Source organism: Bubalus bubalis, chromosome 2 (assembly GCF_019923935.1).
Source record: "Bubalus bubalis isolate 160015118507 breed Murrah chromosome 2, NDDB_SH_1, whole genome shotgun sequence".
NCBI classification, from domain to species: domain Eukaryota; kingdom Metazoa; phylum Chordata; class Mammalia; order Artiodactyla; family Bovidae; genus Bubalus; species Bubalus bubalis.
In genome coordinates, this window is record NC_059158.1 from 4578901 (window position 1) to 4602059 (window position 23159).

Below are 23159 nucleotides of genomic sequence, written 5' to 3' on the forward strand. Positions count from 1 at the left end.
TATTATAATTTTAATGTAAAAAATCTGACCATATGACTTAAAAATTGCCTTTTTTACTTTACATTTTCCCTTCAGTCTATGCAAGCACTCTCATTTTCTTTAATTTTTAAAAAAATTTTAGATTTACACACCATTTTCTTAACATTTATTTTTAATGATAACTCTGACCAAAGTGTATTTAATATTAATGTAAGTGCTTCTTACAAGTCAAGTCCCTCTGTAGTTAAGAAGGAGGTTTTAAAACCCTCCTTTTGTGTATTACATATTTTCTCAGGAATACTTTAAATAGGAATACTGACTTTTGTTTTAGGAATACAGTAATTCAGATTTTAAATTGAGAGATTATTTTTTGCCTTATTCAGTAAAGAAAAACAAAAGCTTGTTCAGAGATGACAGATGACATCTCTTCTGAGGGCCAGGGTGGGAAAGGACTCCAGATGCTTTGCTTGATTCCACCCGGAGCCAAATTGCTAAGTGGTTACAACTCCCAGGGGCCGTCAGACAGGTTTCACGGGAATGACGCGTAGCTTTCCACACCCACCTCTGCAAGACCGAACAGCTTCAGGGGTTGCTGAAACTGCCTCAGAACTGTGCTATAACTTTCTCCTGAATGTGAAAAGTTTCTGGCTGATGTCAGCAAGGTTTAAATGTTTCAGGTTAAATTCTGAAAATCAGTAAAAAGAAAAGCACAAATTAAGTTAGACTGGATGTCAAGGGCATTGATTTATGGCAGCAGAAACACTCCTCCATAGTCTCCTCTCGATTTTGGATGACTTTTTGTTGAGCCCAGCTCTTGCTAAAGGGAAGCCAGGGCTAAGGAAGGATCGCTGGGAAGACCCTCCAAGCACTTTCCTGCATCCCTAGGGCAGGACTATTTCCCTAACACGCCTTTGGGGATGGTCATAACCACCTTCCTCGGATTGCTCCCTGCTCCAGCCCTGCCTCATCCTCTGTTTCTCATCCACAGGGAATGCGATTTGCCATTAATGTGAACCTTCTAGAACAGAGGTGTGCTGTATAGAAAGCTCGAACAATTGCCCCTTACCACTTTTAAGAAGCCTTTTTAAAACAACAAAATAATACCCTTAAAAAAAAAAAAAAAAGCAATACTAACAAGACATTTTAAATGAGGTTGGAAAATGCTCATGACATAATGCTAACCTAAGAAATTGGAAATGAATCTGTATGGGGAATCTGACATCAGTTTGGTAAAAACAAACAAACAAACAAAAAAATTATTGGAAATAAAACCTAGAAGGAAATCTACAAAAATTGTTTAGCTTGATTGCTTTGGTCTGGATTGTATATTTAAGGTGAAATTTTCTTACCTGTTCTCTGTTCCCTTCTACTTTTTGTAAGCATCCTACAGCAAACACACACACTGTTATAACCGAAGGGTGGGGGAACCCCAGTTTTAGACTCATCCTTCTAAGCAAGCCTCTTGCTTGATTTGCTAGCAAACTGTCTGCTCGCATTGAGGTCTGCCCTCACAGGCTGAGAGCTGGGCAAGAAGTGTAAATTCTCATGTTCTCTTTCCACTGTGTATAATCAGGAGGTCGAAGTGTTTCTTCCTAATGGTCTATAATCTTTCCAAGTCTGTGACAAAATTAAACTATCATAACCTTAGAGTCAGAAAAAGCTGAGGATGGGTTTTTTTTTTTTTTTTTTTCCCTCCCCTAGCTCCTGCTCTATTTAGATTCCCACTTTCTGTGTTTTTGTAATACTACCAGTTGACTTCTGTTTCATATTCTGCCTCCTGCTTTAGCTGCTTTAGTTGTCAACATAATTGAAGACAGGCGTTTTTAAAATTTTATTTTGTAATATTATTTTTTTAGTTTTAAAATTGTATTGAAGAATGCTGATTTATAATGTTATGTTCATTTCTTCTATGCAGCCAGGTGACTCGGCTATACATGTATATTCTTTTTCATATTCTTTTCCAGTGTGATTTGTCACAGGGCGTTGAATGTAGCTCCCTGTGTGTTTTACTATTATTATTTTAAGGAACTTATTCTTTAAACTTCCTTGTGTGGACTCTTCTCTCTGAAGCAGGGAAACAAGGTGAATGCAATAAATTCTTCATGACGATAAAGTGATAATGGTTGGAGGAATTTGCGTGTGAATGTCTACAGTTTGGAAAGATGGTCACTTCAGACAGTAGGTGACATTTGGTTTGCCCTAGACTCTACCCAAAGTTAGGTGTCAGATCATTTATGGCTTCATTTCCATTCTGACTTTATGTTGTTTGTGTATGAATCTCTAGTTTCACTTTTCCTAAAAGATGGAGGCCATATTAAAAGCCAACAACAGTTCACCCATACCAAATCGAAAATATGCCCTGTGACTTGAAGGAGTCAAGAAAGATAATCAATCAGCTCATCTATAGGAATGTGGTTAAAAATGATGAGTAGTCTTTTTGATGTAGCTTCTGCAAAGCATGCTGATTACTTTCTTGTCACTGCTTTTCCAAACATCCTATGTCTAGTGTAGGAAAATAACAGTTGATAATTTTTGGTTTCAAACTAGCACCAATCATTGCTCAGAAAGATATCCTTTCATGCCTGATTGGACAGGAATTTTGACCTTGTGGAAAGGGCATGAGACTGGAAACAGAATTCTGACATTTTACTTATTAAGTAACTCAAGGAGCCTTCTTAACCTCTCTGGGACTCCCTCTTTCCTGTCACTAACTTGTGGTTTTCGGTTTACAGGCTCTCGTGTTGAGGGAACGCAGTGGATAGGACTGTGATCCCAGCAGGCTACGGCTAGCCTGGCCCCACCACGACCCAGCCAGCTGCTGGCTCTCCTCACAGGGTTTCTTTGACAGAGAGAGCTCTGAGGCTTTCAAAGTTTTGAAAGCACCTGGGATAAACGTTCTTCAAAGCAGATTTCGTTTCTGAAATCCTCTGTGGAATATACATTTTGAATTCTTTCAGTAAAGGCTGAGTGTGGCTGTCATTCAGTTGCTGAGTCATGGCCAACTCTTTGCAACCCCAGGGACTGCAGCAGGCCGGGCTCCTCTGTCCTCCACTGTCTCCTGGAGTTTGCTTAAATTCACGCCCACTGAATTGGTGATACTGAGTAGCTATTCATAATTTTCTTCATGGAGCTCTTAGCACATTATGTATCCGTGTGGTGCTGGTGGCTTATTACCTGTATCTCGATTCTGTAGAACTTTGAGTAAGTGTTCCAGTCCCAAGACTGTAGAACAGTAGTCCGTCACAAGCGTAAGCTTAGAAAACTCCTTTGAGAGCATATTTTGAAGGCTGGCTTATTTCGCTCCTGTATCCTATTCAGTGACTGTATGCTTGCCCAAGAAAATTAATGTGAGTTACTGTTTGGCTTGGTGGGTAAGAAGTCACTTGGCCAAGGGCGCAGGTGTCTTCTGTGTACGATGCCTGTGCATATCGTCAGCCATGCCTCTGACTTCCAGCCTCCCGATCTTGCAACCTGGGGCTCTTAATGAAAGAAGATTAGGCAGGAAAGGACAGATGAATCTCCAGTATCTATGCTGTCCAGCTAAAGGGAGTCAAAAAAACATGCTCAAAACACGCAATTTATCACATATCATCGGTCCCCAAACCAAGGGGCAACTCCTCAGTACAGAAACAGAGTGCATTTGAGATGTTTCTCCCAGCTGTAGAATTTCTGAAAAGTTAATCCCCCTCCTCTGGCAAAAACGAAAAACCACTATAAACAGAAAAATTCTTCTGTTCCTGGACCCTTGAACCAAGGAAAATAGAGTTCTGGGCTAATTTATATATTTCACAAACATTTTCCCATTTCTGAAATGGAATTTCTGTGGGATTATGAAACTGCTTTCTTCATTTAAAGCTTCGAACAGTTTCAACAACTTTAGGAGAGATTGATCTTATTTTTTATAATACTGAGAACACAGATTTATGATTTCTGGAGGATTATAACTTATTCATAAAAATGGAAAAATAAGATAGTTTTATATATATATATATATACACACACACAATTCCAGTCTTAGTTTCTGTAGTTCCAATTTGTTAAAGAATCCTACTTCCCTGGGAATTCCCCGGGGGTCCCGTGGTTAGGACTTGGCGCTTTCACTGCCAGTATCTGGGTTTGATCCCTGCTCAGGGAACTAAGATCTCTCAAGCCTCATGGTGAGGTCAAAAAAGAGAAAAAGGATACTACTTCTGTGGCAGGCAGGAAGAACAGCTATTTTAACTCACAAGATATAAATCTTTTCTGTGGTAAAGGATTATTATTCATCCCCAAACAGATAGGACACAGTTCTTGTGGGATTTTGAGCAAGTAAATGGTTCCACTTAATCTCATTGAAATCAAGGGGCTCTGTTTCATTTAAAAAATATGTTCAGGATAGGACTGATGCCTGTTTCCTAACCGCAAGGTCAGTTTTAAGGTCAGCTAGAGAGAAAGTGACTTGTCAGTGATGTGTCTCTAACAGTACGAGGGGACGTATCTACAAGTGGAAGGGAAAAAATAGCTGACCTTCCTCGGGTCAGCTGGTGAGGACTGTGCCAGTCGTTGGAGTCTAAACTTCAGCAACCTAGTTGTAAGGAAAAAAGCTACTTTTTAACCCCTTTCCTGTACCCCAGAAATTCTGAAGACATACCATGTAACAGCAGACCTAATATTGTATTGCAATTATTTGTTTTCCTGCTGCAGATGAAATCCTACAGTGAGTGACCAGTAGTGAGCCTACAGCAAATGCTTTATAACTGCTTTCTAAACGTGTGCGTTAGTCTCTCAGTCGTGTCCGACTCTTTGCCACCCCATAGACTGTAACCGCCAGGCTCCTCTGTCCATGGGATTCTCCAGGCAAGTGCAGTGGGTTCCCATTCCCTTCTCCAGGGGATTTTCCCTGGATCGAACCCGCATTGCTTTGGCGGGCGGATTCTTTACACTGTGCCATGGACTACCCAGTGTGAATCCTCAGAGGCCCCCCACCCCCCGCCCTCCCTGCCCTCAGCTGACCAGAGCTTTCGCCACACTGGGAGCTGGTTCACAGATGAGTGTTGCGGTTAAGGAGGCTTCGACTGTGACCTTCTTACTACACATTATTGGAATAAAGAAATCCCTGAATTTTTAACACTGAAGTTTTACTATAATGTTTTTGAGGACAGTCTGTGTGTTTTCCACAGTCTAACATTGGTCCTTCCGCATAAGAGGTTATAACTACTTGATGAATGAAGAGGTACATAGAGGTATTTTATACATTATGGACTGATACCCTGGAAGGGTTTCCCCCTCCCATCCATGGGTATCACCACTTGCACTGATGCGGACTTCCAGCCACTGATTCAGTTTCAGAAGAAGCACTGTTCTTGTCCGTGTGTGTGTGTGTGTGTGTGCTCACTCAGTTGTGTCTGACTCTTTTGCGACCCCATAGACTGTAGTCTGCCAGGCTTCACTGTCCATGGAATTTTCCAGGCAAGAATACTGGAGCAGGTTGCCATTTCCTTCTCCAGGGGAATGTTCTTGTCTATATATCTGTGTTTGTGAAATCTTTTGAACACTATCACATTTGCCTTTATTAGAAGAGAAAATGCTGGGAATTACTGAGTGTGCTAACAATGGTAAATTTTATCTCATGATATCTTTAACTGCTTGGACTTAGGCTGGTGAACTCTGCAGTTCGTGGTGGAGAAAAAGGATATGCTGTCCAAGATTTGTGCCTAAAAATTGAGGGGAAATTTGGAGTGCCATAAAATGGGATCTTTAGAGAACTTCCATTCTCTTTACAACATGCAAATATACATACAAAGATAGTTTGATTTTTGTTCTTTTCAGTTTATACATATACATACAAATATAGTTTCAGTTTATACACATACATACAAATACAGTTTAATTTTTGTTCTTTTCAGTTTACACATATACATACAAATATACTTTGATTTTTGTTCTTTTCAGTTGATAAACATTGCAGAAATATATTGTATAAGATGATGAGTTAACTGTCATTGTTTAGAGAGAGGACAAGTATTTATTATAAAGATCTTTAAATGGTGTTTATTAGAGTAATTGAACACTTTTTCTGAAGTATAAAAACATCTTTTTATGGACGGTGTGACAAAGACCGCGGTGTGGGTCACACTCAGGCACTAACTGGGAGGGGCCCTAGATCAAGTTGCTGGAATGTTCTGCTTTACTCCTCTGTAGCCAGTGGACAATCTCTGTCCAGGGTTCTCTGCTGCTCTCAGGGAGGCTGAAGCTCCCTGACTTGTGGGAAAAGCTGTTTCTAAAAGGATGGGTCCAAGGAGCTGGTGCCCAGGGGCGCGCAAAACAGGAGTGGTCCCCAAGTTTTTTAAATAAAATTTGGAAACGGTCTCAGGGTGGCAGTCTTTGCAATTTCTCGTTTAAAATGACTGATCATCATCAGGCAGAATGAAAGAAACTGCAATTTATAGTTTCACGGTGCCCTATGGAAACCGTAATGTTTTCTTCTTTATCTTCACGCCAAAGAAATTCGTTATTTACGGTGAAGACTTCCCCGGAAAGTAGTGATTCTGGCTAAGGACTCGTTTCACGCGTCGGAAAACGGACTTCTTCAGTATTCTGAATTACCAAACTAAAAGAAAATTTTTAAAAAGCCTCCAAACAAAACCTCATCATCTACGCGTTCTCTCAATAGTTTCTAGAGGAGGCTTGGCCGGCACCGTTTTCAGGGATAATCAAAAGTAAATGTTTAGTAAGTAACTGTGCAATCGAATGACTTCTATTTTTCAGCTTATTTCCGCCCCGGGGGCCGTAAAATCCTCAAAAAAGGGGGGCCGTCTCCCTCCCCGCCACTCCAGCTCCGGGCGGCGCGCCCGCCCTGCCCTCGGCCCGCCGCGCGCCCCAGGCGCTCGGGTCCCGGGCCCCTGCCCCGTCGAGTTACTCAGGCCCCGCGCGCAGGGCGGAGCCGCGGGCCGGCGGCGCAGGTGGGGAGGGGCGGCCGGGGCGCGTCGGTGACACCCGCGGGGGAGCGGGGAGGAGCGGCAGCCGCACCCCGCCCTGGGAAGAAACCGGCCAGGTGTGGCTTCGGCGCCCGGCGCCAGCGGGGAGGAGACTCGCGCCCCCGCCAACCAACACCACCACCCGCCCGCGGCCCGGCTCCTCTGCGCCCTCGCCGCGCTGCGAGCCGCAGCTCCCGCTCCCGGCCGGTCCCCGGCGCCCTACCCCCACCCGCTTGCCGCGCTCGCAGCGGCCGGGCCGGCCCCAGTAGAGGCGCGACCTCGCGATCCTTCTGCGTCCCCAGCTCAGCCCCGGCGTGGGGCCTCTCCCGGGAGCCCCTCGCCCTGTCCGAGCCGGCCGGCCCTCGCGTCCGCCCCGGAGCTGAGCGGCGCTCCGAGTACCCGCCGACATGAGCTGCAACGGAGGCTCGCACCCGCGCATCAACACGCTGGGCCGCATGACCCGCGCCGAGTCCGGCCCCGACCTGCGCTACGAGATGACCTGCGGCGGGGTCGGCGGGGGCGGCGGCGGCGGCGGCGGGGGCACCAGCAGGATGTACTACTCGCGGCGCTGCACGGTCACCGACCAGAACTCGGACGGCTACGGGTGGGTACCGGGCCGGGGCCGCCACCCTCCCCTGGTACCCTGGGACCGGGAGGGATCCCTGACCGACGGGGAAACTCAGGTGCCGAAATGGGACGGTCGGTCAGTCCGAGGTCCCGCGCGCATTCCCCACTTGCGCTGGGGCCTGATCGGCGTGTCCCGCGCGCGCCGCGCCGACCGTGGTGGGCGCGTGCGCCCGGGGGAGGGAGCCGCTCCTACGGCGCCCGCGGCCGGCCGGTGAGGGTGCCGGCGGGGCGCGGGGGTCCCGGCTACCCCCGGAACTATCCCTTGCGCGGCGTGGCGTTAATCTAGGGCCACAGATGGGAGGTCAGGCGGACGGGGCTGCGACCACCAAAGCCAACTTCTCTAACTCTAACCAAAAATAAATCAGTACAGAAGCGGGGGCTCCGGCCTGCGGGCTGGCCGAGGTGGACTCGGCGGGCGCTACTGCTCATCGCCAACTCGTGGTCACCCCGAGACCCCGTCCGCAGCGGCGCCTGGGCAGCTCGGCCACCGGGGGAGGCTTTTGTGTAGAGGCTGCGCGTCCCGGCCTCTGGGGGTCCCGGGTCGAGAAGGCTCCGCTTCGTCGGCTTCTCCTGCTACCTAGACCGAGTTGCCTGGCGGGGGCGGCGGCCTGTTCCCGCGCCCCCCGGCCCCCCGGCCCGGATCGGCCGCGCCGCAGCTCCGGCTGGGGAGCACACCTGTGGCCCCGCGCCTGCGCCTTTTGTCTCCTGGTTTTTCAAATGCACCCGAGAAACGACCTCGGTGTCCGGGTGGCGGAGGGCGGGCGCAGACTCCTGCGCTCCGAGCCGGGGCTCGCGGAGGAGCGGCGCCGCGTCCCACCCCCGCCGGCCCGCCACGCTGGGGGCGCCCTGGTCCAGGTGCCCCGGGGAGGGCGGTGGGAAGAGGGCCAGGTCTGCCTCCGAGTCAGCGGGGAAATCCAGCGAGGGGGTCACTCGGGTGGGGGCGGAGAAAGATAACGAACCTACATTTACCCGGTCCCTGGAGCCGGGGTCGCCCACCTGAATCGTGAGAATTTCTAGGTCCTCACCCCCTCTTTCCGCCCCCCTGCAAGTCCTTGCCTTGTAGGGCTTTGGGGAATAGAGGCCTGGGTTCCAGAAACTGCCGACCTTGCCTTGTGGCCTTAGGCTGGGGAGGAGCAAATTGAATCCACTCCCGGGGGTTTTGTTTTGCCAGCGGTTTTGGAGGCGGGGACCGACTCGAGTTGCAACGTGCTTTGTGCTTCGATTTATTCATTTCTTTATCTTCCTGGAGCACCTTGAAATTTTATTTTCCCTTTCTGAGTGAACAGAGAACAGTCTCAATCTTGGCGCTCTTTCTTTTCTTACAAATTTTCTTTAAAAAATTGGATGGCGGTCTTTAATGAACAAAATCCGCCTGGGGGATTCCAGAAGAATGTGCTAAGCCACTAGGGAGACTGGGAAGAAACTTTTGCTCATTTTCACTTTGGTTTTTAAGTTAGTTTGAAAACTTGGCCAACCATTTAAATCCGAAACTTTACTTCCCCCTCCAAGTCTTCCAGTATTTGGAAAGCACATGCTTTTAAATCCACCAATACATTTAAAGCCATTTAAACCCAAGTCAGAATTAGCAAGGCCACTTCTTTCCCGTATTTTATGAACCAAATTGTTTTTCTTTTTTTAAATGCTCCTGTTATCCTGTTTTAAATTGACAATACACATTATTATTAATGGAATATTTCACCCCCTTGGCTTCTCCTAGAAGTAAATTTGTAATTAATATCTTGCTTAATGAACCGCATAAAGACACGTGGTTTTTAAGAATTCTTAAATTCTTAAACCTTAAATTTGGGCGAGGTTCAATGTTTTCGCATAGTAGAGCATCATTTTTTTGTGTTTGGTTTTTCCAACTTGAAGGCTGTTTGTAAATCTGTCAAGTTTTACATCTCTGCGGGAAGGGAAAACTGACTCAAGTGAAAAATGACCTAACTTCGAGGGAGGTTGTTTTTCTGCTCTTTGCTGTGGAGCTGCCCGGCCGACGGGCGGTGGGGGGCTGGTGCGGGGCCTCAGCTGGCATGTGGCCAGGGGTCTCTGTGGATCCAGGAACTGGAGTTTCCCCTCGCCTGCCCCTGCCTGGCGGGTGCTGTCGCCCTTAGAGGCCGAGCATTATCAGCACACACACAAAAGCCAGCAGAAGCCGAGGTCTGCATTTTACTAAAACAGCGACTGAGGGTCCCTGCACACGCCACACCTGTAATCCAGGTTTTGGTTTTTTTTTTTTTTTTTCTTTTCTTTTTTTGCGGTCTTGTGCCGAGGGAGTTTGTTAGTCCCTGGCAGGGACTTTGCAGAAGCAAGATGTCATCTCTCACCCGCCTGCCCTCTGCCAAATGAATGTTGAGGAAAGATTTTAAAAGCACTTTTCTGGCCAGAAGTTTTTCTAAATTGAGGTGCTTTGTTTTTAAAGTAAAAAACAAAAGGAAAACAAAAAGAAGCCCCTATAAAAAACCAGCATGAGAGCGACTGGTTGAATCTAAACTCCTTTGTTTCTAAAACTCCCACTTTATTGGCTGAATTGGATTGGTGATTTTTTTTGCGTGATCCGTGTTTGCATGTAGCCCTTCCCTAAATACACTGATTTGAGTGTGAACGGAGCCCAGATCTTACTTTTCCTTTGGAAGTGGCTTTACAGTCTCTTGCCTTGGTCGGTCCTTGTCTTCCAACAGTTGTCACTGTTTAGGACTAACCGTTCTCACTCTGACAGTCCCTCCTTCCCTCGTCTTTTTCGGCTTTGTTTCAGACTGCATGGAGTCTGCAATGACTTTATTTACCTTCTGCTGCTCTAGCTTAATATTTTCAAGTTTAGTACATACTACTACATGCTTAATAATTAAAGAGGTTTATTTTTGAAAATTTAAACTTTGGATTTTTCCTGTGTAGGATGTTACTGTTTTCAATGAAGGCAGAATTACTCTAGTCTTTTTCCTGTAGAAATCACAAATCTGTAGTGAAATTCGGTGGCCAAGTGACCAAGTCCTCCAGTTAGATCTTCCGCTGATCGAAGTGTGGAATTTGTAGGAGGATTACCAACCAAATACAGTCACTGAGGGCTTCCCTTGTGGTTCAGCTGGTAAACTGAATGCCTGCAGTGCAGGAGACCTGGGTTCCATCCCTGGATTGGGAAGATCCCCTGGAGAAGGGAAAGGCTACCCACTCCAGTATTCTGGCCTGGAGAGGTCCATGGACTGTATAGTCCATGGGGTCGCAAAGAGCCAGACACAAGAGCGACTTTCACTTCACTGTCATTAAGCCACAGAAATATGTGCATATAATGGTAACGCTTTTCTCCAGAACTCAGTTTCCAAACCAGAATGTGTGTGGTCCCTGTGCTGTGCTTAGTGGCTCAGTTCTGTCTGACTCTTTGTGACCCTGTGGACTGTAGCCTGCCAGGCTCCTCTGTCCATGGGATTCTCCAGGGATTGCAGGCGGATTCTTTACCATCTGAGCTACCAGGGAAGCCTCACTATTTGGTACCTATTTTAAACTACCTTTTAAGAGAAGCCTGTTTCTTAGCATGAAATTAAACAGGCATATTTGCATTTAATTTTAGAGTGGGAAGGGGATGCTGGTGAGGACATAAACCTCACTTTCCCACTTGAGAGACAAAGAGATTAAGACTTGCCCCGAATCCCAGAGTCCACGCAGGGCTCGTCCGTCTGCCCTCTGCCCTCTTGTACCTTCAGACCATGCGCTGAAGTGTATGAGACTGGACAGTCCTGTCCTTCCAGGAAGAAAGTACATCGAGTGCGTGTATTCGTTCACTCAGCCAATGCTTCCTGAGCATCTGCTGTGTGTTAGATGTTGGGGAGATTCAAAGGTGGGAATACAAAGACTTATGGAAGGGAGCGGATGCTTTTTAAGGGAAGATAAGGACATAAGTACTCTGTTACACAGGAGGGGCGCCCGTGACTCAGGCTTCATAAGGGACATGATAACATCTATAGTGGCGGCACTTGGAAGACTTTATTATTAAGGCAGTGGTTGAATTGGACTTTGGGGAATTTCAGCTGGTAAAGACAGGTGGGCAGAGAGTGCTCCAGTGGGAGGGAAGAACAGGAGAAAAATATGAGAGCTGGAAAACCGGGAGCAAGTTCAAGGGCTAGAGATGGTGGTCTCCTTATGGAGCATTTGCTGAAGTGGGGACATAGTAAAGAAGTAGGGAGGCAGGGTGGGCTGGGGACCTAGACTCCATGGTGGGGGGACTTGGGTAGGCACAGGGGACCCACTTCAGGTTTCATCCAAGCCAGTCACGGTCTCTGTTGAAGGAGCGGGGAGATGAGACTGTCACAGAGAGCTCTGAGACTGTTTTCAGGGCTTGTACAGGTGAAGGCGGGAGGTAATGAAAGTCTGGTCACGTTTGGTGGCAGTGGGACAGGAGGTAGATGTGATGGAGCGGCAGCTTCAGCTCAGAATTGGATCAGAGAGGCAGGCGGAATCTGAGAAAACAGGCTCGGGGGTGGGTGACTCAGAATGGTCATTGTAAATGTTTTAATGGGAAATGATGGCAAAGGAAGATTCAGTGTGGCTTAATATAAGGCAGGTGATACCACTTACATAGTGATTAAGTTTAAGTAATATATTTGATACAAACATCAGATCCGTGGTTAATAATAGTTACATCACCACAGGGCCAGGTATATTGTTGTCTCAAGCCTCAGGACAGACTTCCCATTTCACAGATGGAAAACTGAGGTTAACGTAGTTCCATGACTTGGCCTAGGTCACACAGCTAGTTAGTGGTTAAGCTGCCTTTGCGTCCAGTATACCACCATGGCTCAAGAAAAGATCAAACCTGAACATCTCTACTCCTTGTAAACTCTTTATCCAGTGCGTTTTAACTTCTTTTTAAATTGTTGCATTCCTGGGATGTATTTTGTAAGCATCGTGTTCTTTCATTCACACTCCTGTAGAGTTTCCATCTGCTGAGGAATGCAATTAAGCCCACTAATTGCTGGGCAGATCTACAGAACAGCTTCCAACAAGTAGTTAATTTTTTCTCTAAATATGGGCATAATTTCATTGTTGTTTAGGTGGCTGAAATGTCTTGGGAAAGACAAAAAGTGCTGATGCCTCCACGCTGACTTCTTGGGGTGGATCCCAGGAGGGCTTGGGTGTGTCTTGGGGAGTCTAACTCTCAGCCGACCAGTCTTTCCAGACTTCTCAGAGGTTCTGGAAGGAGTGCCTGGGGCCCTGCTCCCCACCCTTTGCTTTTCTCTGTCTCCCTCTTGCAATCCTGGGAAAATGGGCAGGTGTGGTTCTGATGTGGAAACCACCGCCCTACAGACCCCAAGACTCCGAGAGACAGCATCTCGTAAAATGCCAACATGGCCCCATCATCACGGGCACCTTAACACCAACACCCTGGGCTGGGGAGGATCCAGGACCTTCAGAGACCCTAGGAATGCGAAATCTAGATTTCATGAAGATGATGACCCAGGAGTGGGAGGCTGTAGCCAATAGGTCTGTTTTTGCTTGGAATTCAGAGTCTTGACATGCAGACATTTTTCCCTTGCTTCATCTGGCACCTGAAAAAATAAATAAATAAAATTTGAGTTGGCTTCTTGGGTAGTGGCTCAGATGTTAAAAAAAAAAATATGCCTGCAATGGAGGAGACCCGGGTTGGATCCCTGGATGGGGAAGATCCCCAGGAGAAGTGCATGGCAACCCACTCCAGTATTCTTGCCACGAAATTCCATGGACAGAAGAGCCTGGCAGACTACAGCCCGTGGGGTGGTAAAGAGTCAGACATAGCTGAGAGACTAACAACTTCAATTCTTTTACTTCTTGGTGGATAACTAGATAACTTCTACATGACTTTTTTTTTTTATAGACATCAGAAGGAATGTAAGTTTTCACATAGGGACAGAATTCAAAATAGAAATCCCTATTTTGGCTTTGAATTTTTAAGGATCAAATATTCATCCCCACTTAATACAGGAAAATAAAGCATATTTTTCTGATCCTTTCAAAAAATGTCTTTCATGCAGTTAAAATGTATTACTCTCTTTGAAGTGTTTCAAGTTTTATTTTAGATCTTATAGATAATTTTAGGAATTAAAAATTAGTTGACAAAGCCTGAAATGCCTCACACTTAGTACTCAGTCATCATTTCTTCTTTTTTTTTTTTGCGTGTCACTCTACCCTCAGTTTGCTGCAAGATATCCTTAAAATTAGGCAAAGTTCAAGATTATAAATTGGGGCAAAAACCACAAAGTGAAAAATCAAAGGGAAATCTAAGAATCATTTCACAACAGCAGCCACTGCTCCCCTGTAAGAGCGACCTGGCAGGAGGATTTAATTTCTGTGGGGCTTTCACCCTCGGGGGCTCCTCCTCTAAGCATCAGGCCAGCCCTGGGAGGTGGCTGTGTTCCTGCAGAAACCCCAGGCCCCTCCAGTCTAACTAACTTGCTCCAAGTCACAGGCTGTCTTGCCGGAAGTGGCCGAGCAGGGGGTGGCCCCCAAACTCTTTTCTGAAGTTAATGATCTGTAATCGGGTTGCCCTCCCCACCCTGCCCCCACCTTTCACCAACAAACCGTGTGAAAATGGTAAGCATGGAGAGGAAGTGGACCTTGATTAGAGTACTGATTCCGGAGATTCTGGGTGAGGACAAAACGAAGGATCAGAGGAAGGCTTCTTTCTAAAATTGATAGGAAAACAACAACAGCAGCATTTTTTTGCCCACTCTTCGGGTGAGGTAAATGCGCTACCTGATGGATCTTTGGAAGTACCAGCCTTTGATTCGCCTTTGTTTTTCTTCCCCTTTCCTAAACCAAACATGCGTTAGAGAGCTTCTGTGTGCACAGCCCTGTGTTGTCAGGTAGGAGTTGAAAGCGGCTGAGATGTGGGACTTTGCTCTCCAGGAGCAGGCCAGACAGGTGTGTAAATAACTGCAGAATGGGGGCAGAGGTGTGCCTGGAAGCTCTGTGCATGGAGGCCGCAGCCCTGGGTGTGTAACTTCTGATACATGATGTTTCCACTGACATGTGTTTAGTGAGTCTTAAAGGTAGGGTATTTTCCTTAGATGAAGTAAGCGATTTTTTAAAAAACAAACTCCATGGATGTTTTACTTAAGCTCTTTTAAAGAAACTCAAACTATGTATGGAATGTGTTTTGAACCTTGTGAGGAGCTAAGCAGATAGACTTTAAGTCCATGTTAATAAAAGTAAGTTTCAAGAGTATTACGTAATCATCATAATTTCCATCAAATATTTACTGAGTTTTTCCAAGGTCATTATTCCGTGAATCTGAATACACATAAGACATCATTTCGGGCACATGTCCAGGGTCCTGTGTTGGTGGAATGAGTAAAAAGAGAGAGATAGACAGAGAAGAGACCGAGCGAAGGAAGGAGGAAGAAACCGGGTGGGAGAGATACGTACACAAGAAATACAGAGTTGGGGGCACCGGTCAAATATCTAATGAACAGCATGAACGATTGTAAAAGACTTTTATAAAGCAAAGTATTAAAAAAAAGTCTTAGTCTTGTAATGTTGCATGCCGCTTTTCGAAATATTTTTCTCGTGTTTTTTTCTATAATCTTGGGAAAGTGCTAAACTAATGATGTCACAGTTAATTTTGGAATTTTTTTTTCCTTTAAGAAATGACTGTTACTTGTAGGTAGTAAAATAAAACAGAAAGCTTATAATACCAGTCTTGCTTTCATGTGGCCCAGTTGGATGAACATGCTGACCACGTTTTCCATTTAGCCTCCGATGAAGGGAGCTTTATGTAAACCTGCTGCAACCCTTACTTGTTTAAACAAGTTTTAGGAAGGATTTTCAGAAAAAGTGTAGGCAGGTCCTTTGTTGTATGAATCATTTGTCTTTGTGAGTTTGAAGATAAAACAGGATTTCAGAGATGTTAAAGACTTTTAAGGACACGTGTTATTTTTTCAAGGCAAGCTATTAATTTTGGTCAAAATTATTTTTTATTGATTTGACCCAAATGAGTTTTCTTTTCTTTCTTTCTTTTCTTTTTTTGCATTGATATCCTTCATCCTCCATGTCACTGAAATAAAATTTAAAAATTGAACTTTGATGTCTTTAGTTCAGTTCCTAACATGGTTTAAAATCTCTGCACCCCTAACACCAGTTTGTACTGGTTCTGAAAATTTCTTTGAGGCTAAGGATTTGTAAAGTCCTTATGTGCTTGTTAAATAAGTATTTATTTAAAAGTGATTTCTTCCTGTCTGATGGAATTTCGCATTTTCCCAAAATGCACTATATGAAGAGGAAACTTTATTATCTTTAAACGGAACATAGACTTTTGCATTATTTTCAATAGGAGCAGTGTTTTTGTTGGCTTCATAAAATAAAGTTACAGAACAAATGAGCTAAGGAAATTTTAGATAGAATCTAGCCTAACAGATGAGTTAACTGAGATCTAAAAAATTTCAGATATTAACTAAAAAAGATCTAAAATTATGTGAAAAAATGTTTTTGACTTAAAAAAATTTGAATGACAAAAAACCACCAGTGTTCCCTGAAGCAAGCTCTCCTGGCTCCTCTGCTGTAAGGTCCAGCCTTGCTAAGCATCTGGGTGTCTGGTGAGTCAGAATCCTGAGCAGACACAGCCTCCTTGATTTAAGTACAGCCGGTTCTGTGTGGGTCTGTCACTGGGCGGATATAGGACCGCTGAAATGTGAAGTGGATTCTCTTTCCTCGTCAGTAAACCTCAGGGGGCCTGGGTCTCCCTTCCTCTGGTCTCATTTGGATGGTGTTTCCCAAGGATGTTCAGACTGAAGTGAGATTTTACAGACAGACGGGAGCTGTAGGTCTTGCTTTAAGGACCAGTCTTGAAAGGTTGTGTCTAAGAGAAAATTTGCTTCATCAGATCATACTTTCCTATAGACCAATCACAGTACCAAGGGTTCTTCGTTACACTGTGCTTACAGTTTAGCTTTTCATTTTTCTTTTTTTATAACTTTAAAGAGATTAGATTTTTGTGCATGGCAGCTGTTAATCTATTTCCTAACATGCCAAGGCAAACACAGAGGGTTTTAGCGGCTGTCAAGGGTGTGTATAGTGAACATAAGCATGTTTTATTGTAAAATATGAAGAATTCTTTTTAGTATTATTAACAGACTGTGAAGTTACTTTTTTTTTTAAGTGCAAATTCATAATATTTTAAGCCAACATTTAATTGCTTTTCCTCTTTTTCCTGGATACAGTTCATTTCTAAGTGTCGTGTAACTAACTACTCTAGTAGTTGAGTAAAGAGAGCTGATGAGTTAATTTTGTTGTCAAAGGAATCTAGTGGCATAAAGTCACTTTAAAAAGACCTATATAGGGACTTGCCTGGCGGTCCAGTGGTTAGGACTCTGTGTCTACGTTGCAAGAGGCGTGGTTTCCACCCGTGCCCGAGGCATGTGGGCCCAAAAAGATTTGCATATATACACTTAGAGACTTTCATTCTCAAGTTTGGCCTCTCTGCTTCTTTTTTTACTTTTTTAGTGTTTAATATTTTAATTTTTTACGATATGGAAAAACCCCAGCGAACATTTTGGCCAAGCCCTTCCCTCACCCAGAGTTCCCATCTGCACCTGCCTAGGAACTCCCTGTGCCAGTTTTTATAGTCCCACACACTATTAAGTCATTTAAGAAACTTGGACTTTGCACTGTGCTGAGAGTGCCCTCTCTGCATGGGAGGGACTGGCATTCTTTGTGGGAATCACCCTCTGAACCCAGTCTTGTATCAGAATGACCCAGTGTTTCAGAAGAAGGTCCTCTCATGCCTCTTCAACTAGGAAAACAAATGTAATTCACAGGACTCCCTAATTGCCTACCCATCCTCGCTTCTCAATGACACTTCTGTGCTTCTTAATGTCTCTGTCTCCTGAAGTTCTTTCCTCCCTATTACAATAGGTGCCTTTTGGAAGGTGTTCTAAGTCAATTGGAATTTTGCACAGGTTTTGACAAGGGCTGGAGTCCTGTTTATATCTCAGCAATCCCAGAGGTGTGCCAGGCCTCCTGCCTGATTCCGCGTGGGAGGCGGAGAAGGGTGGCATTCATGCGGGGAGGGTGGGGCGCCCTGGTTTTGTTGGGTGGGCGGTGCCCGGCCTGCCTGGAGCAGCCCGGGCCCCACCTGGCAGCGGTTCCCAGGGGAGCTGGTTTTTCACCCACGCACTCTCAGCTGGTGCTGGCATGTCGGGAGCCCGGCTGGCAGGGACGGACTGCCAACGGGTGGCAGCGAGAGAAAGTGCCTCTCGGATGTGAGATGAGGCGGAATCAGGAGCAGAGGGGAACATCCCACATTCTTGTAACCTTACCCCATCTCTGCCTAGTACAGCCTGTGCTTTTCAAACTTTTTTTTTTTAAACGGTGAAATTCTTCCTTTAAAATGCACAAACACCCTTCCCGACACAGACACACGTAAAAGAAAGTCCAGTGCATTGAGCCGGCGTCTGTTTTATCTGAAAGCTTGGGCTGGCCTGACTGGTGGCTCTGAACGCTGGCAGGAGCTCAGGTTTCTTGTAGGACACTCTTAAAGTCTTTCCTGAACAGTAATGATTTAATGGGCTTTAAATGTCTCTTAAGCTAAGCCGTAGTGGGCTGTGCTGTGGCATAAGGTACCTTGGCAAATTAAAAAAAATAAGACTTGTTTTATTATAGATGACTCTTTATGTATATCTGGAACAGACTGAATTTCTTTAATTTCTTTCTTTAAAATGTAGACTATCTAGGACTTCCTTTGTGGTCCCGTGGCTAAGACTGCGCTCCCAATGCAGGGGGCGGAGGTTCGACACCTGCCTGGGAATGCCGCAACTAGGAATTCACATGCGCAATTAAGACCTTACACAGCGAAACAAATGAATAACAAATAAAATATTGTTTTAAAGTGTAGAATATCTACAGCATTCTCCTTAAACACCACCCTTGTTTTAAGGTTTCTGCCACTTCTCTTCCAGTAAAGTGCTGCGCTTGCAATACACTTGTGGCTGAGCATCATCATACAGGATAATATTCCATGGTCATCTTGAAAGGAAAAGTGCCTTGTTTTTGCATTAAAGATACTTAAATTTGCCATCACTTTCTTCACTCCGTTTTTTCTTGACCATTATCTTCTTTTTCTGCAATTGCAGAAAATAGTTTTTCAGAATAAGCTTTTCTTTCGTCTCCTACAAGTGTCCTCACAGACTGGTCAGGGAAGCCCTGCAGCTCTGGGCTGAAGCCCCCTTTTCCAGAGGGACTTTTGATGGCATTGACATCGGATGAGTGACAGAGAAGATGCTAGAAATGCATTTCCACAACTCATCCAGATTAGATCTTGTGCTGTGCTTAGTTGCTCAGTCGTGTCCAACTCTTTGCCACCCCATGGACTGTAGCCCACCAGGCTCCTCTGTCCGTGGAATTCCCCAGGCAAGAATACTGGCGTGGGTTGCCAGGGGATCTTCCTGACCCAGGGGTCAAACCTGCATCTCCTGGGAAGCACACAGACAAACGGGGGAGGGGACACAGAGACCCAGCCAGTGTGAACAACTGGGAGACCTGGGTGAAGTGCTTTTGCATCTTTTCTCAAAGTTTACGGTTTTTCAAAATTGAAAAAAATTTACCACCTGCCTTCTCTGTGTTTTTCCTTCAGTCAAACGGGAACGATGTCCAGGCACCAGAACCAGAACACCATCCAGGAGCTCCTGCAGAACTGCTCCGACTGCCTGATGAGGGCGGAGCTCATCGTGCAGCCCGTAAGCGCGCTCCCCCCACCACCCCCAGTGCCGACCGCAGCTGCTTCTGTTCCTGGGCTTGCTCCTACTGATGTAGACTCATGGACCTCTGCTCTCTCACCCCTCACCTCCTTCACACACACAGCACATAGCGATGCTTTGTCTCAGAACAGACTCCCCCGCCAACCTGCAGGGTTGATTTCACCATGGGAACTAGTTTTCACACCTTTTCCCCAGCAAATGCGTGCTCTGTGGACTGCCACCCTTTTGGGATTGCGATCACCTGTGGTCATTTATGTGATTTGGTAACACTTTCTCTTCCTAGAGATGCACCCTGACATGTTTGTGTCACTGGGTTGTCATGGATTGTGATGTCCACCATCAATTTAATGTCATTTTTTCAGGAAAATTTACCATCTTGTGAGAACAGTTCTACAGGAGAAACGTTACAAAGTGTGGGAAAATGAGCAATTAAAAATTGAGGGGAGATGGTAACATTGGTGAAGGCCTCATGCTCCTGGATGTTACTGAGATAGCGTAGGATCTCACGGAAACAGGCGTAGAAGTCAAGAGATGTGTGATTTTATCTGAATACCCATCATTCAGCTCCCTCCAAAAGTGGCATTTCGCTAAGTATCACTCATCATCAAAATCAGGACAGTTATTAGCTCAATGCAACCAACTAGACAGCTTTCTTTTTAAGAACTGAAAAGTTATTTCCTACAAGATGCAGGAAAAACTCAGTTTGTGTGTAAAAAAAAAAAAAAAAAAAAAGACCTTATCTGGCATAACGATACAGGGCTTTTACCACAGCAGAATTCCAGTTAGATGAATGGCTTGTGTAAATAAGAAAGATAGGCATTTAACATTGAAGCAAGGGCGAGATTAGCAATCTTTGGATATGCTTTTAAAGGCCTCTCAAAATTTAAAATACAGTCTACAATTTTGGTTTGTAACAGTGAAAGTCCCACCCCATGGACTGTAGCCTGTCAGGCTCCTCTCTCCATGGAATTCCCCAGGCAAGAAGAATGGGTAGCCATTCCCTTCTCCAGAGGATTGAACCCAGGTCTCCTGCATTGCAGGCAGTTTCTTCAAATTAATAAGATAATTTTCATTTAAAGATTTTTTTGCAGTTACATGGAATGGGGCGGGGGGCTTATTTAAGTTTATAGCAGAAACTTTAGCTTCCAGTTAGCACACATGAAGCTCTTCTTTCCCATATCGTGCGCTCCCTTCACGTGACTTCTTTCTTGCAGGAACTGAAGTATGGAGATGGAATTCAGCTGGCCCGGAGCAGAGAGCTGGACGAGTGTTTCGCCCAGGCCAACGATCAGATGGAAATTACCGATAGCTTGATCAGAGAGATGCGGCAGATGGGCCAGCCCTGTGATGCTTATCAGAAACGGTATTGCAGGGACTTCCCTGGCGGTCCAGTGGCTAAGACTTCCCTACTCCCAGTGCAGGGGGCCCGGGTTCGATCCCTGGTTAGGGAACTAGATCCCATGTGCCACAACTAAAGATCCCACACGTGACTAAAACATCCTGAATGCCACCACGAAGATACCGAGTGCCAGCTAAGATACAGCAAAGCCAGATAGACATTTTTAAAAAAGAGAGAAAGAAAAAAGGTATTGTCCACAGAGCGAGCGTGGTGCAGACGGGCCTGCAGACATGCAGGAGTTGTGCAGACGTGGTGTAGGAGTTATGCTCAGTCCCCTGACCCTGGTCTTCCCATGAGGGAAGCACAGACGTTCTCTGGGAAAGGCCCCCTTGCTTGATAATTTCACCCCTTTTTTGGATCTCTAATACAAATCACCTAAACCCACTACCTTCATCTTTTGTGGAATCATGAAGCTGCCGAGCAGTGACTTAAACACACCTGCCCAGGAGGGTGTGCTCCTTTTGAAGAGTCGAGTTTGCTGTGAGGTGTTCACCATGCTTCCACTTAGGGGGCAACAAAAGCCTTTGGTGCGGTCGTTGGCGTTTGAGTCTGAGATTAAGTTGAGGACTTCCCTGGTGTCCCAGTGGCTAAGACTGGGTGCTCCCACTGACGGGGGCCTGGGGTACATCTCTCAGCGAGCTAGAGCCCACATACTGCAACTAAGAGTTCACTCTGCAATGAAGATAGAAGGTCCTACATGCTGCAGCTGAGACCCACTGAATAAATATTTTAAGTGAATAAATATTTTTAAAAGAATGAATAAAATAGAGCCCAGCTAAGTTTACTGCATACAGAAATGAGACTCATAGAGTTGAAGATGCCGTTTTATGCAGAGGTGTGTAGTCTGATTTTGTGTGATCATGGTATTCAGAGCGTGGGGTCCTAGGAGACCCCCGGGCTGCAACTCATGAGAAAGTAGAAGATGCTACCAGGCTGGGCAAAGGCAGTTACCCTTGCTGTGATGCTTCAGGCTTGGAGCAGCAGAATACTTAAGGTTTTGTCTATGACTAAGGTTAAAAAAAAAGCCTATAAATAAAACATTTGTGGGCTTCTCTGGTGGCTCAGAAGGCAATGGCAACCCACTCCAGTATTCTTGCCTGGAAAATCCCATGGGCGGAGGAGCCTGGTAGGCTGCAGTCCATGGGGTCATTACGAGTTGGACACAACTGAGCAACTTCATTTTGACTTTTCACTTTCATGCATTGGAGAAGGAAATGGCAACCCACTCCAGTGTTCTTGCCTGGAGAATCCCAGGGACGAAGAAGCCTGGTGGGCTGCCGTCTATGGGGTCGCACAGAATTGGACACGACTGAGGTGACTTAGCAGCAGCAGCAGCAGCAGCAGCTGGTGGCTCAGTGGTAAAGAATCCATCTGCCAGTGCGGGAGACGAGGGTTTGAGCCAGGAAGATCCCGCATGTCTCAGAGCAACTAAGCCTGTGCTGATGCTACCTAGCCTGTGCTCTGGAGCCTGGGAGCTGTAGCTAGTGAAGACCGCCCAGGTGCCCTAGAGCCCATGAGAAGCCCCCGCGTTGCCATGAAGAGTAGCCCTCACTCGCTGCAACAAGAGAAAAGCCCCTGCAGCAATGAAGACCCAGTGCAGACAAAATAAATAAAATTATAAAAGAAAAAAGAGGTCATAAAAAAAAGAGCACGTGTGGTCCCTGTACTGACCCAAAGGGGGATGGTTGCCCAGGACGGGTCTTCAGGGGCTGTCTTCCTGCCGCGGTGTGATGGTTCCCCTCTCCTTTCAGGCTGCTGCAGCTGCAGGAACAGATGCGAGCCCTCTACAAAGCCATCAGCGGCCCCCGCGTCCGCAGGGCCAGCTCCAAGGGCGGCGGAGGGTACACCTGCCAGAGTGGCTCCGGGTGGGACGAATTCACCAAGCGCCTCACCAGCGAGTGTCTGGGGTGGATGAGGCAGCAGAGGGTAAGCAGCTTCCGGCGGGAGGAGGTTGGTGCTCAGAGTTCCCGGCCCTGCGTGCGAACCGGGGCGGCCGGGGCAGTGACCTGGGCCTCTTGCTGTTTTCTCCTTTTCCTCATCTGCTTTTATTTTGGAATGAAGGCTTTTATTTAGAAATAAATGAAACTTCCGGGGATTTTTTCTTCTTCTTCTTCCTCCTGTGGCTTAGGGAACCAGCCTCATGGCTTTATAGTCGTACTTTATCACTCGAGTAATATTTAACAGGTATGATTGAATTGGTAGGTTGTGAAAATCTAGTTCTTACAGGATCATCTGTTATGGGAGTTCATGGGCTAAAAACACTTCATCCCTGAGCTCCTCAGGTGTTACCGAGAGGTCCCTAAGAGAAAGAAGGAGAACGTTGTGGAGGTTCATTTAAAATGGTAAGGAATTGGAGGAGCTGGACAGGCAGGGAGACTGGATCTTCCAGTTTGGGCTCACGGGTTGTTTCATCTTGTATTTTTGAAGTGTCAGGCGTCTTGTGCAAGCGTGACATCACTGATGTGGGAGTGAAGTGAGGTG

General features: G+C 45.9%; 1 protein-coding gene across 2 annotated transcripts in view; it reads left to right on the top strand.

The window, feature by feature from the left end:
- Positions 1 to 7207: 7207 nt before the first annotated feature.
- Positions 7208 to 23159, top strand: part of LOC102411643 (desmoplakin) — a 43944-nt gene continuing 27992 nt past the window's right edge. For both annotated transcript variants that reach the window (XM_006044771.4, XM_006044772.4), the window contains exons 1-4: positions 7208 to 7539; positions 19156 to 19258; positions 20494 to 20642; positions 22430 to 22604. In XM_006044771.4, coding sequence (XP_006044833.2) covers positions 7343 to 7539; positions 19156 to 19258; positions 20494 to 20642; positions 22430 to 22604 — 624 coding nt within the window. In that variant the 5' untranslated portion in view covers positions 7208 to 7342. The remainder of the gene's footprint in view (positions 7540 to 19155; positions 19259 to 20493; positions 20643 to 22429; positions 22605 to 23159) is intronic.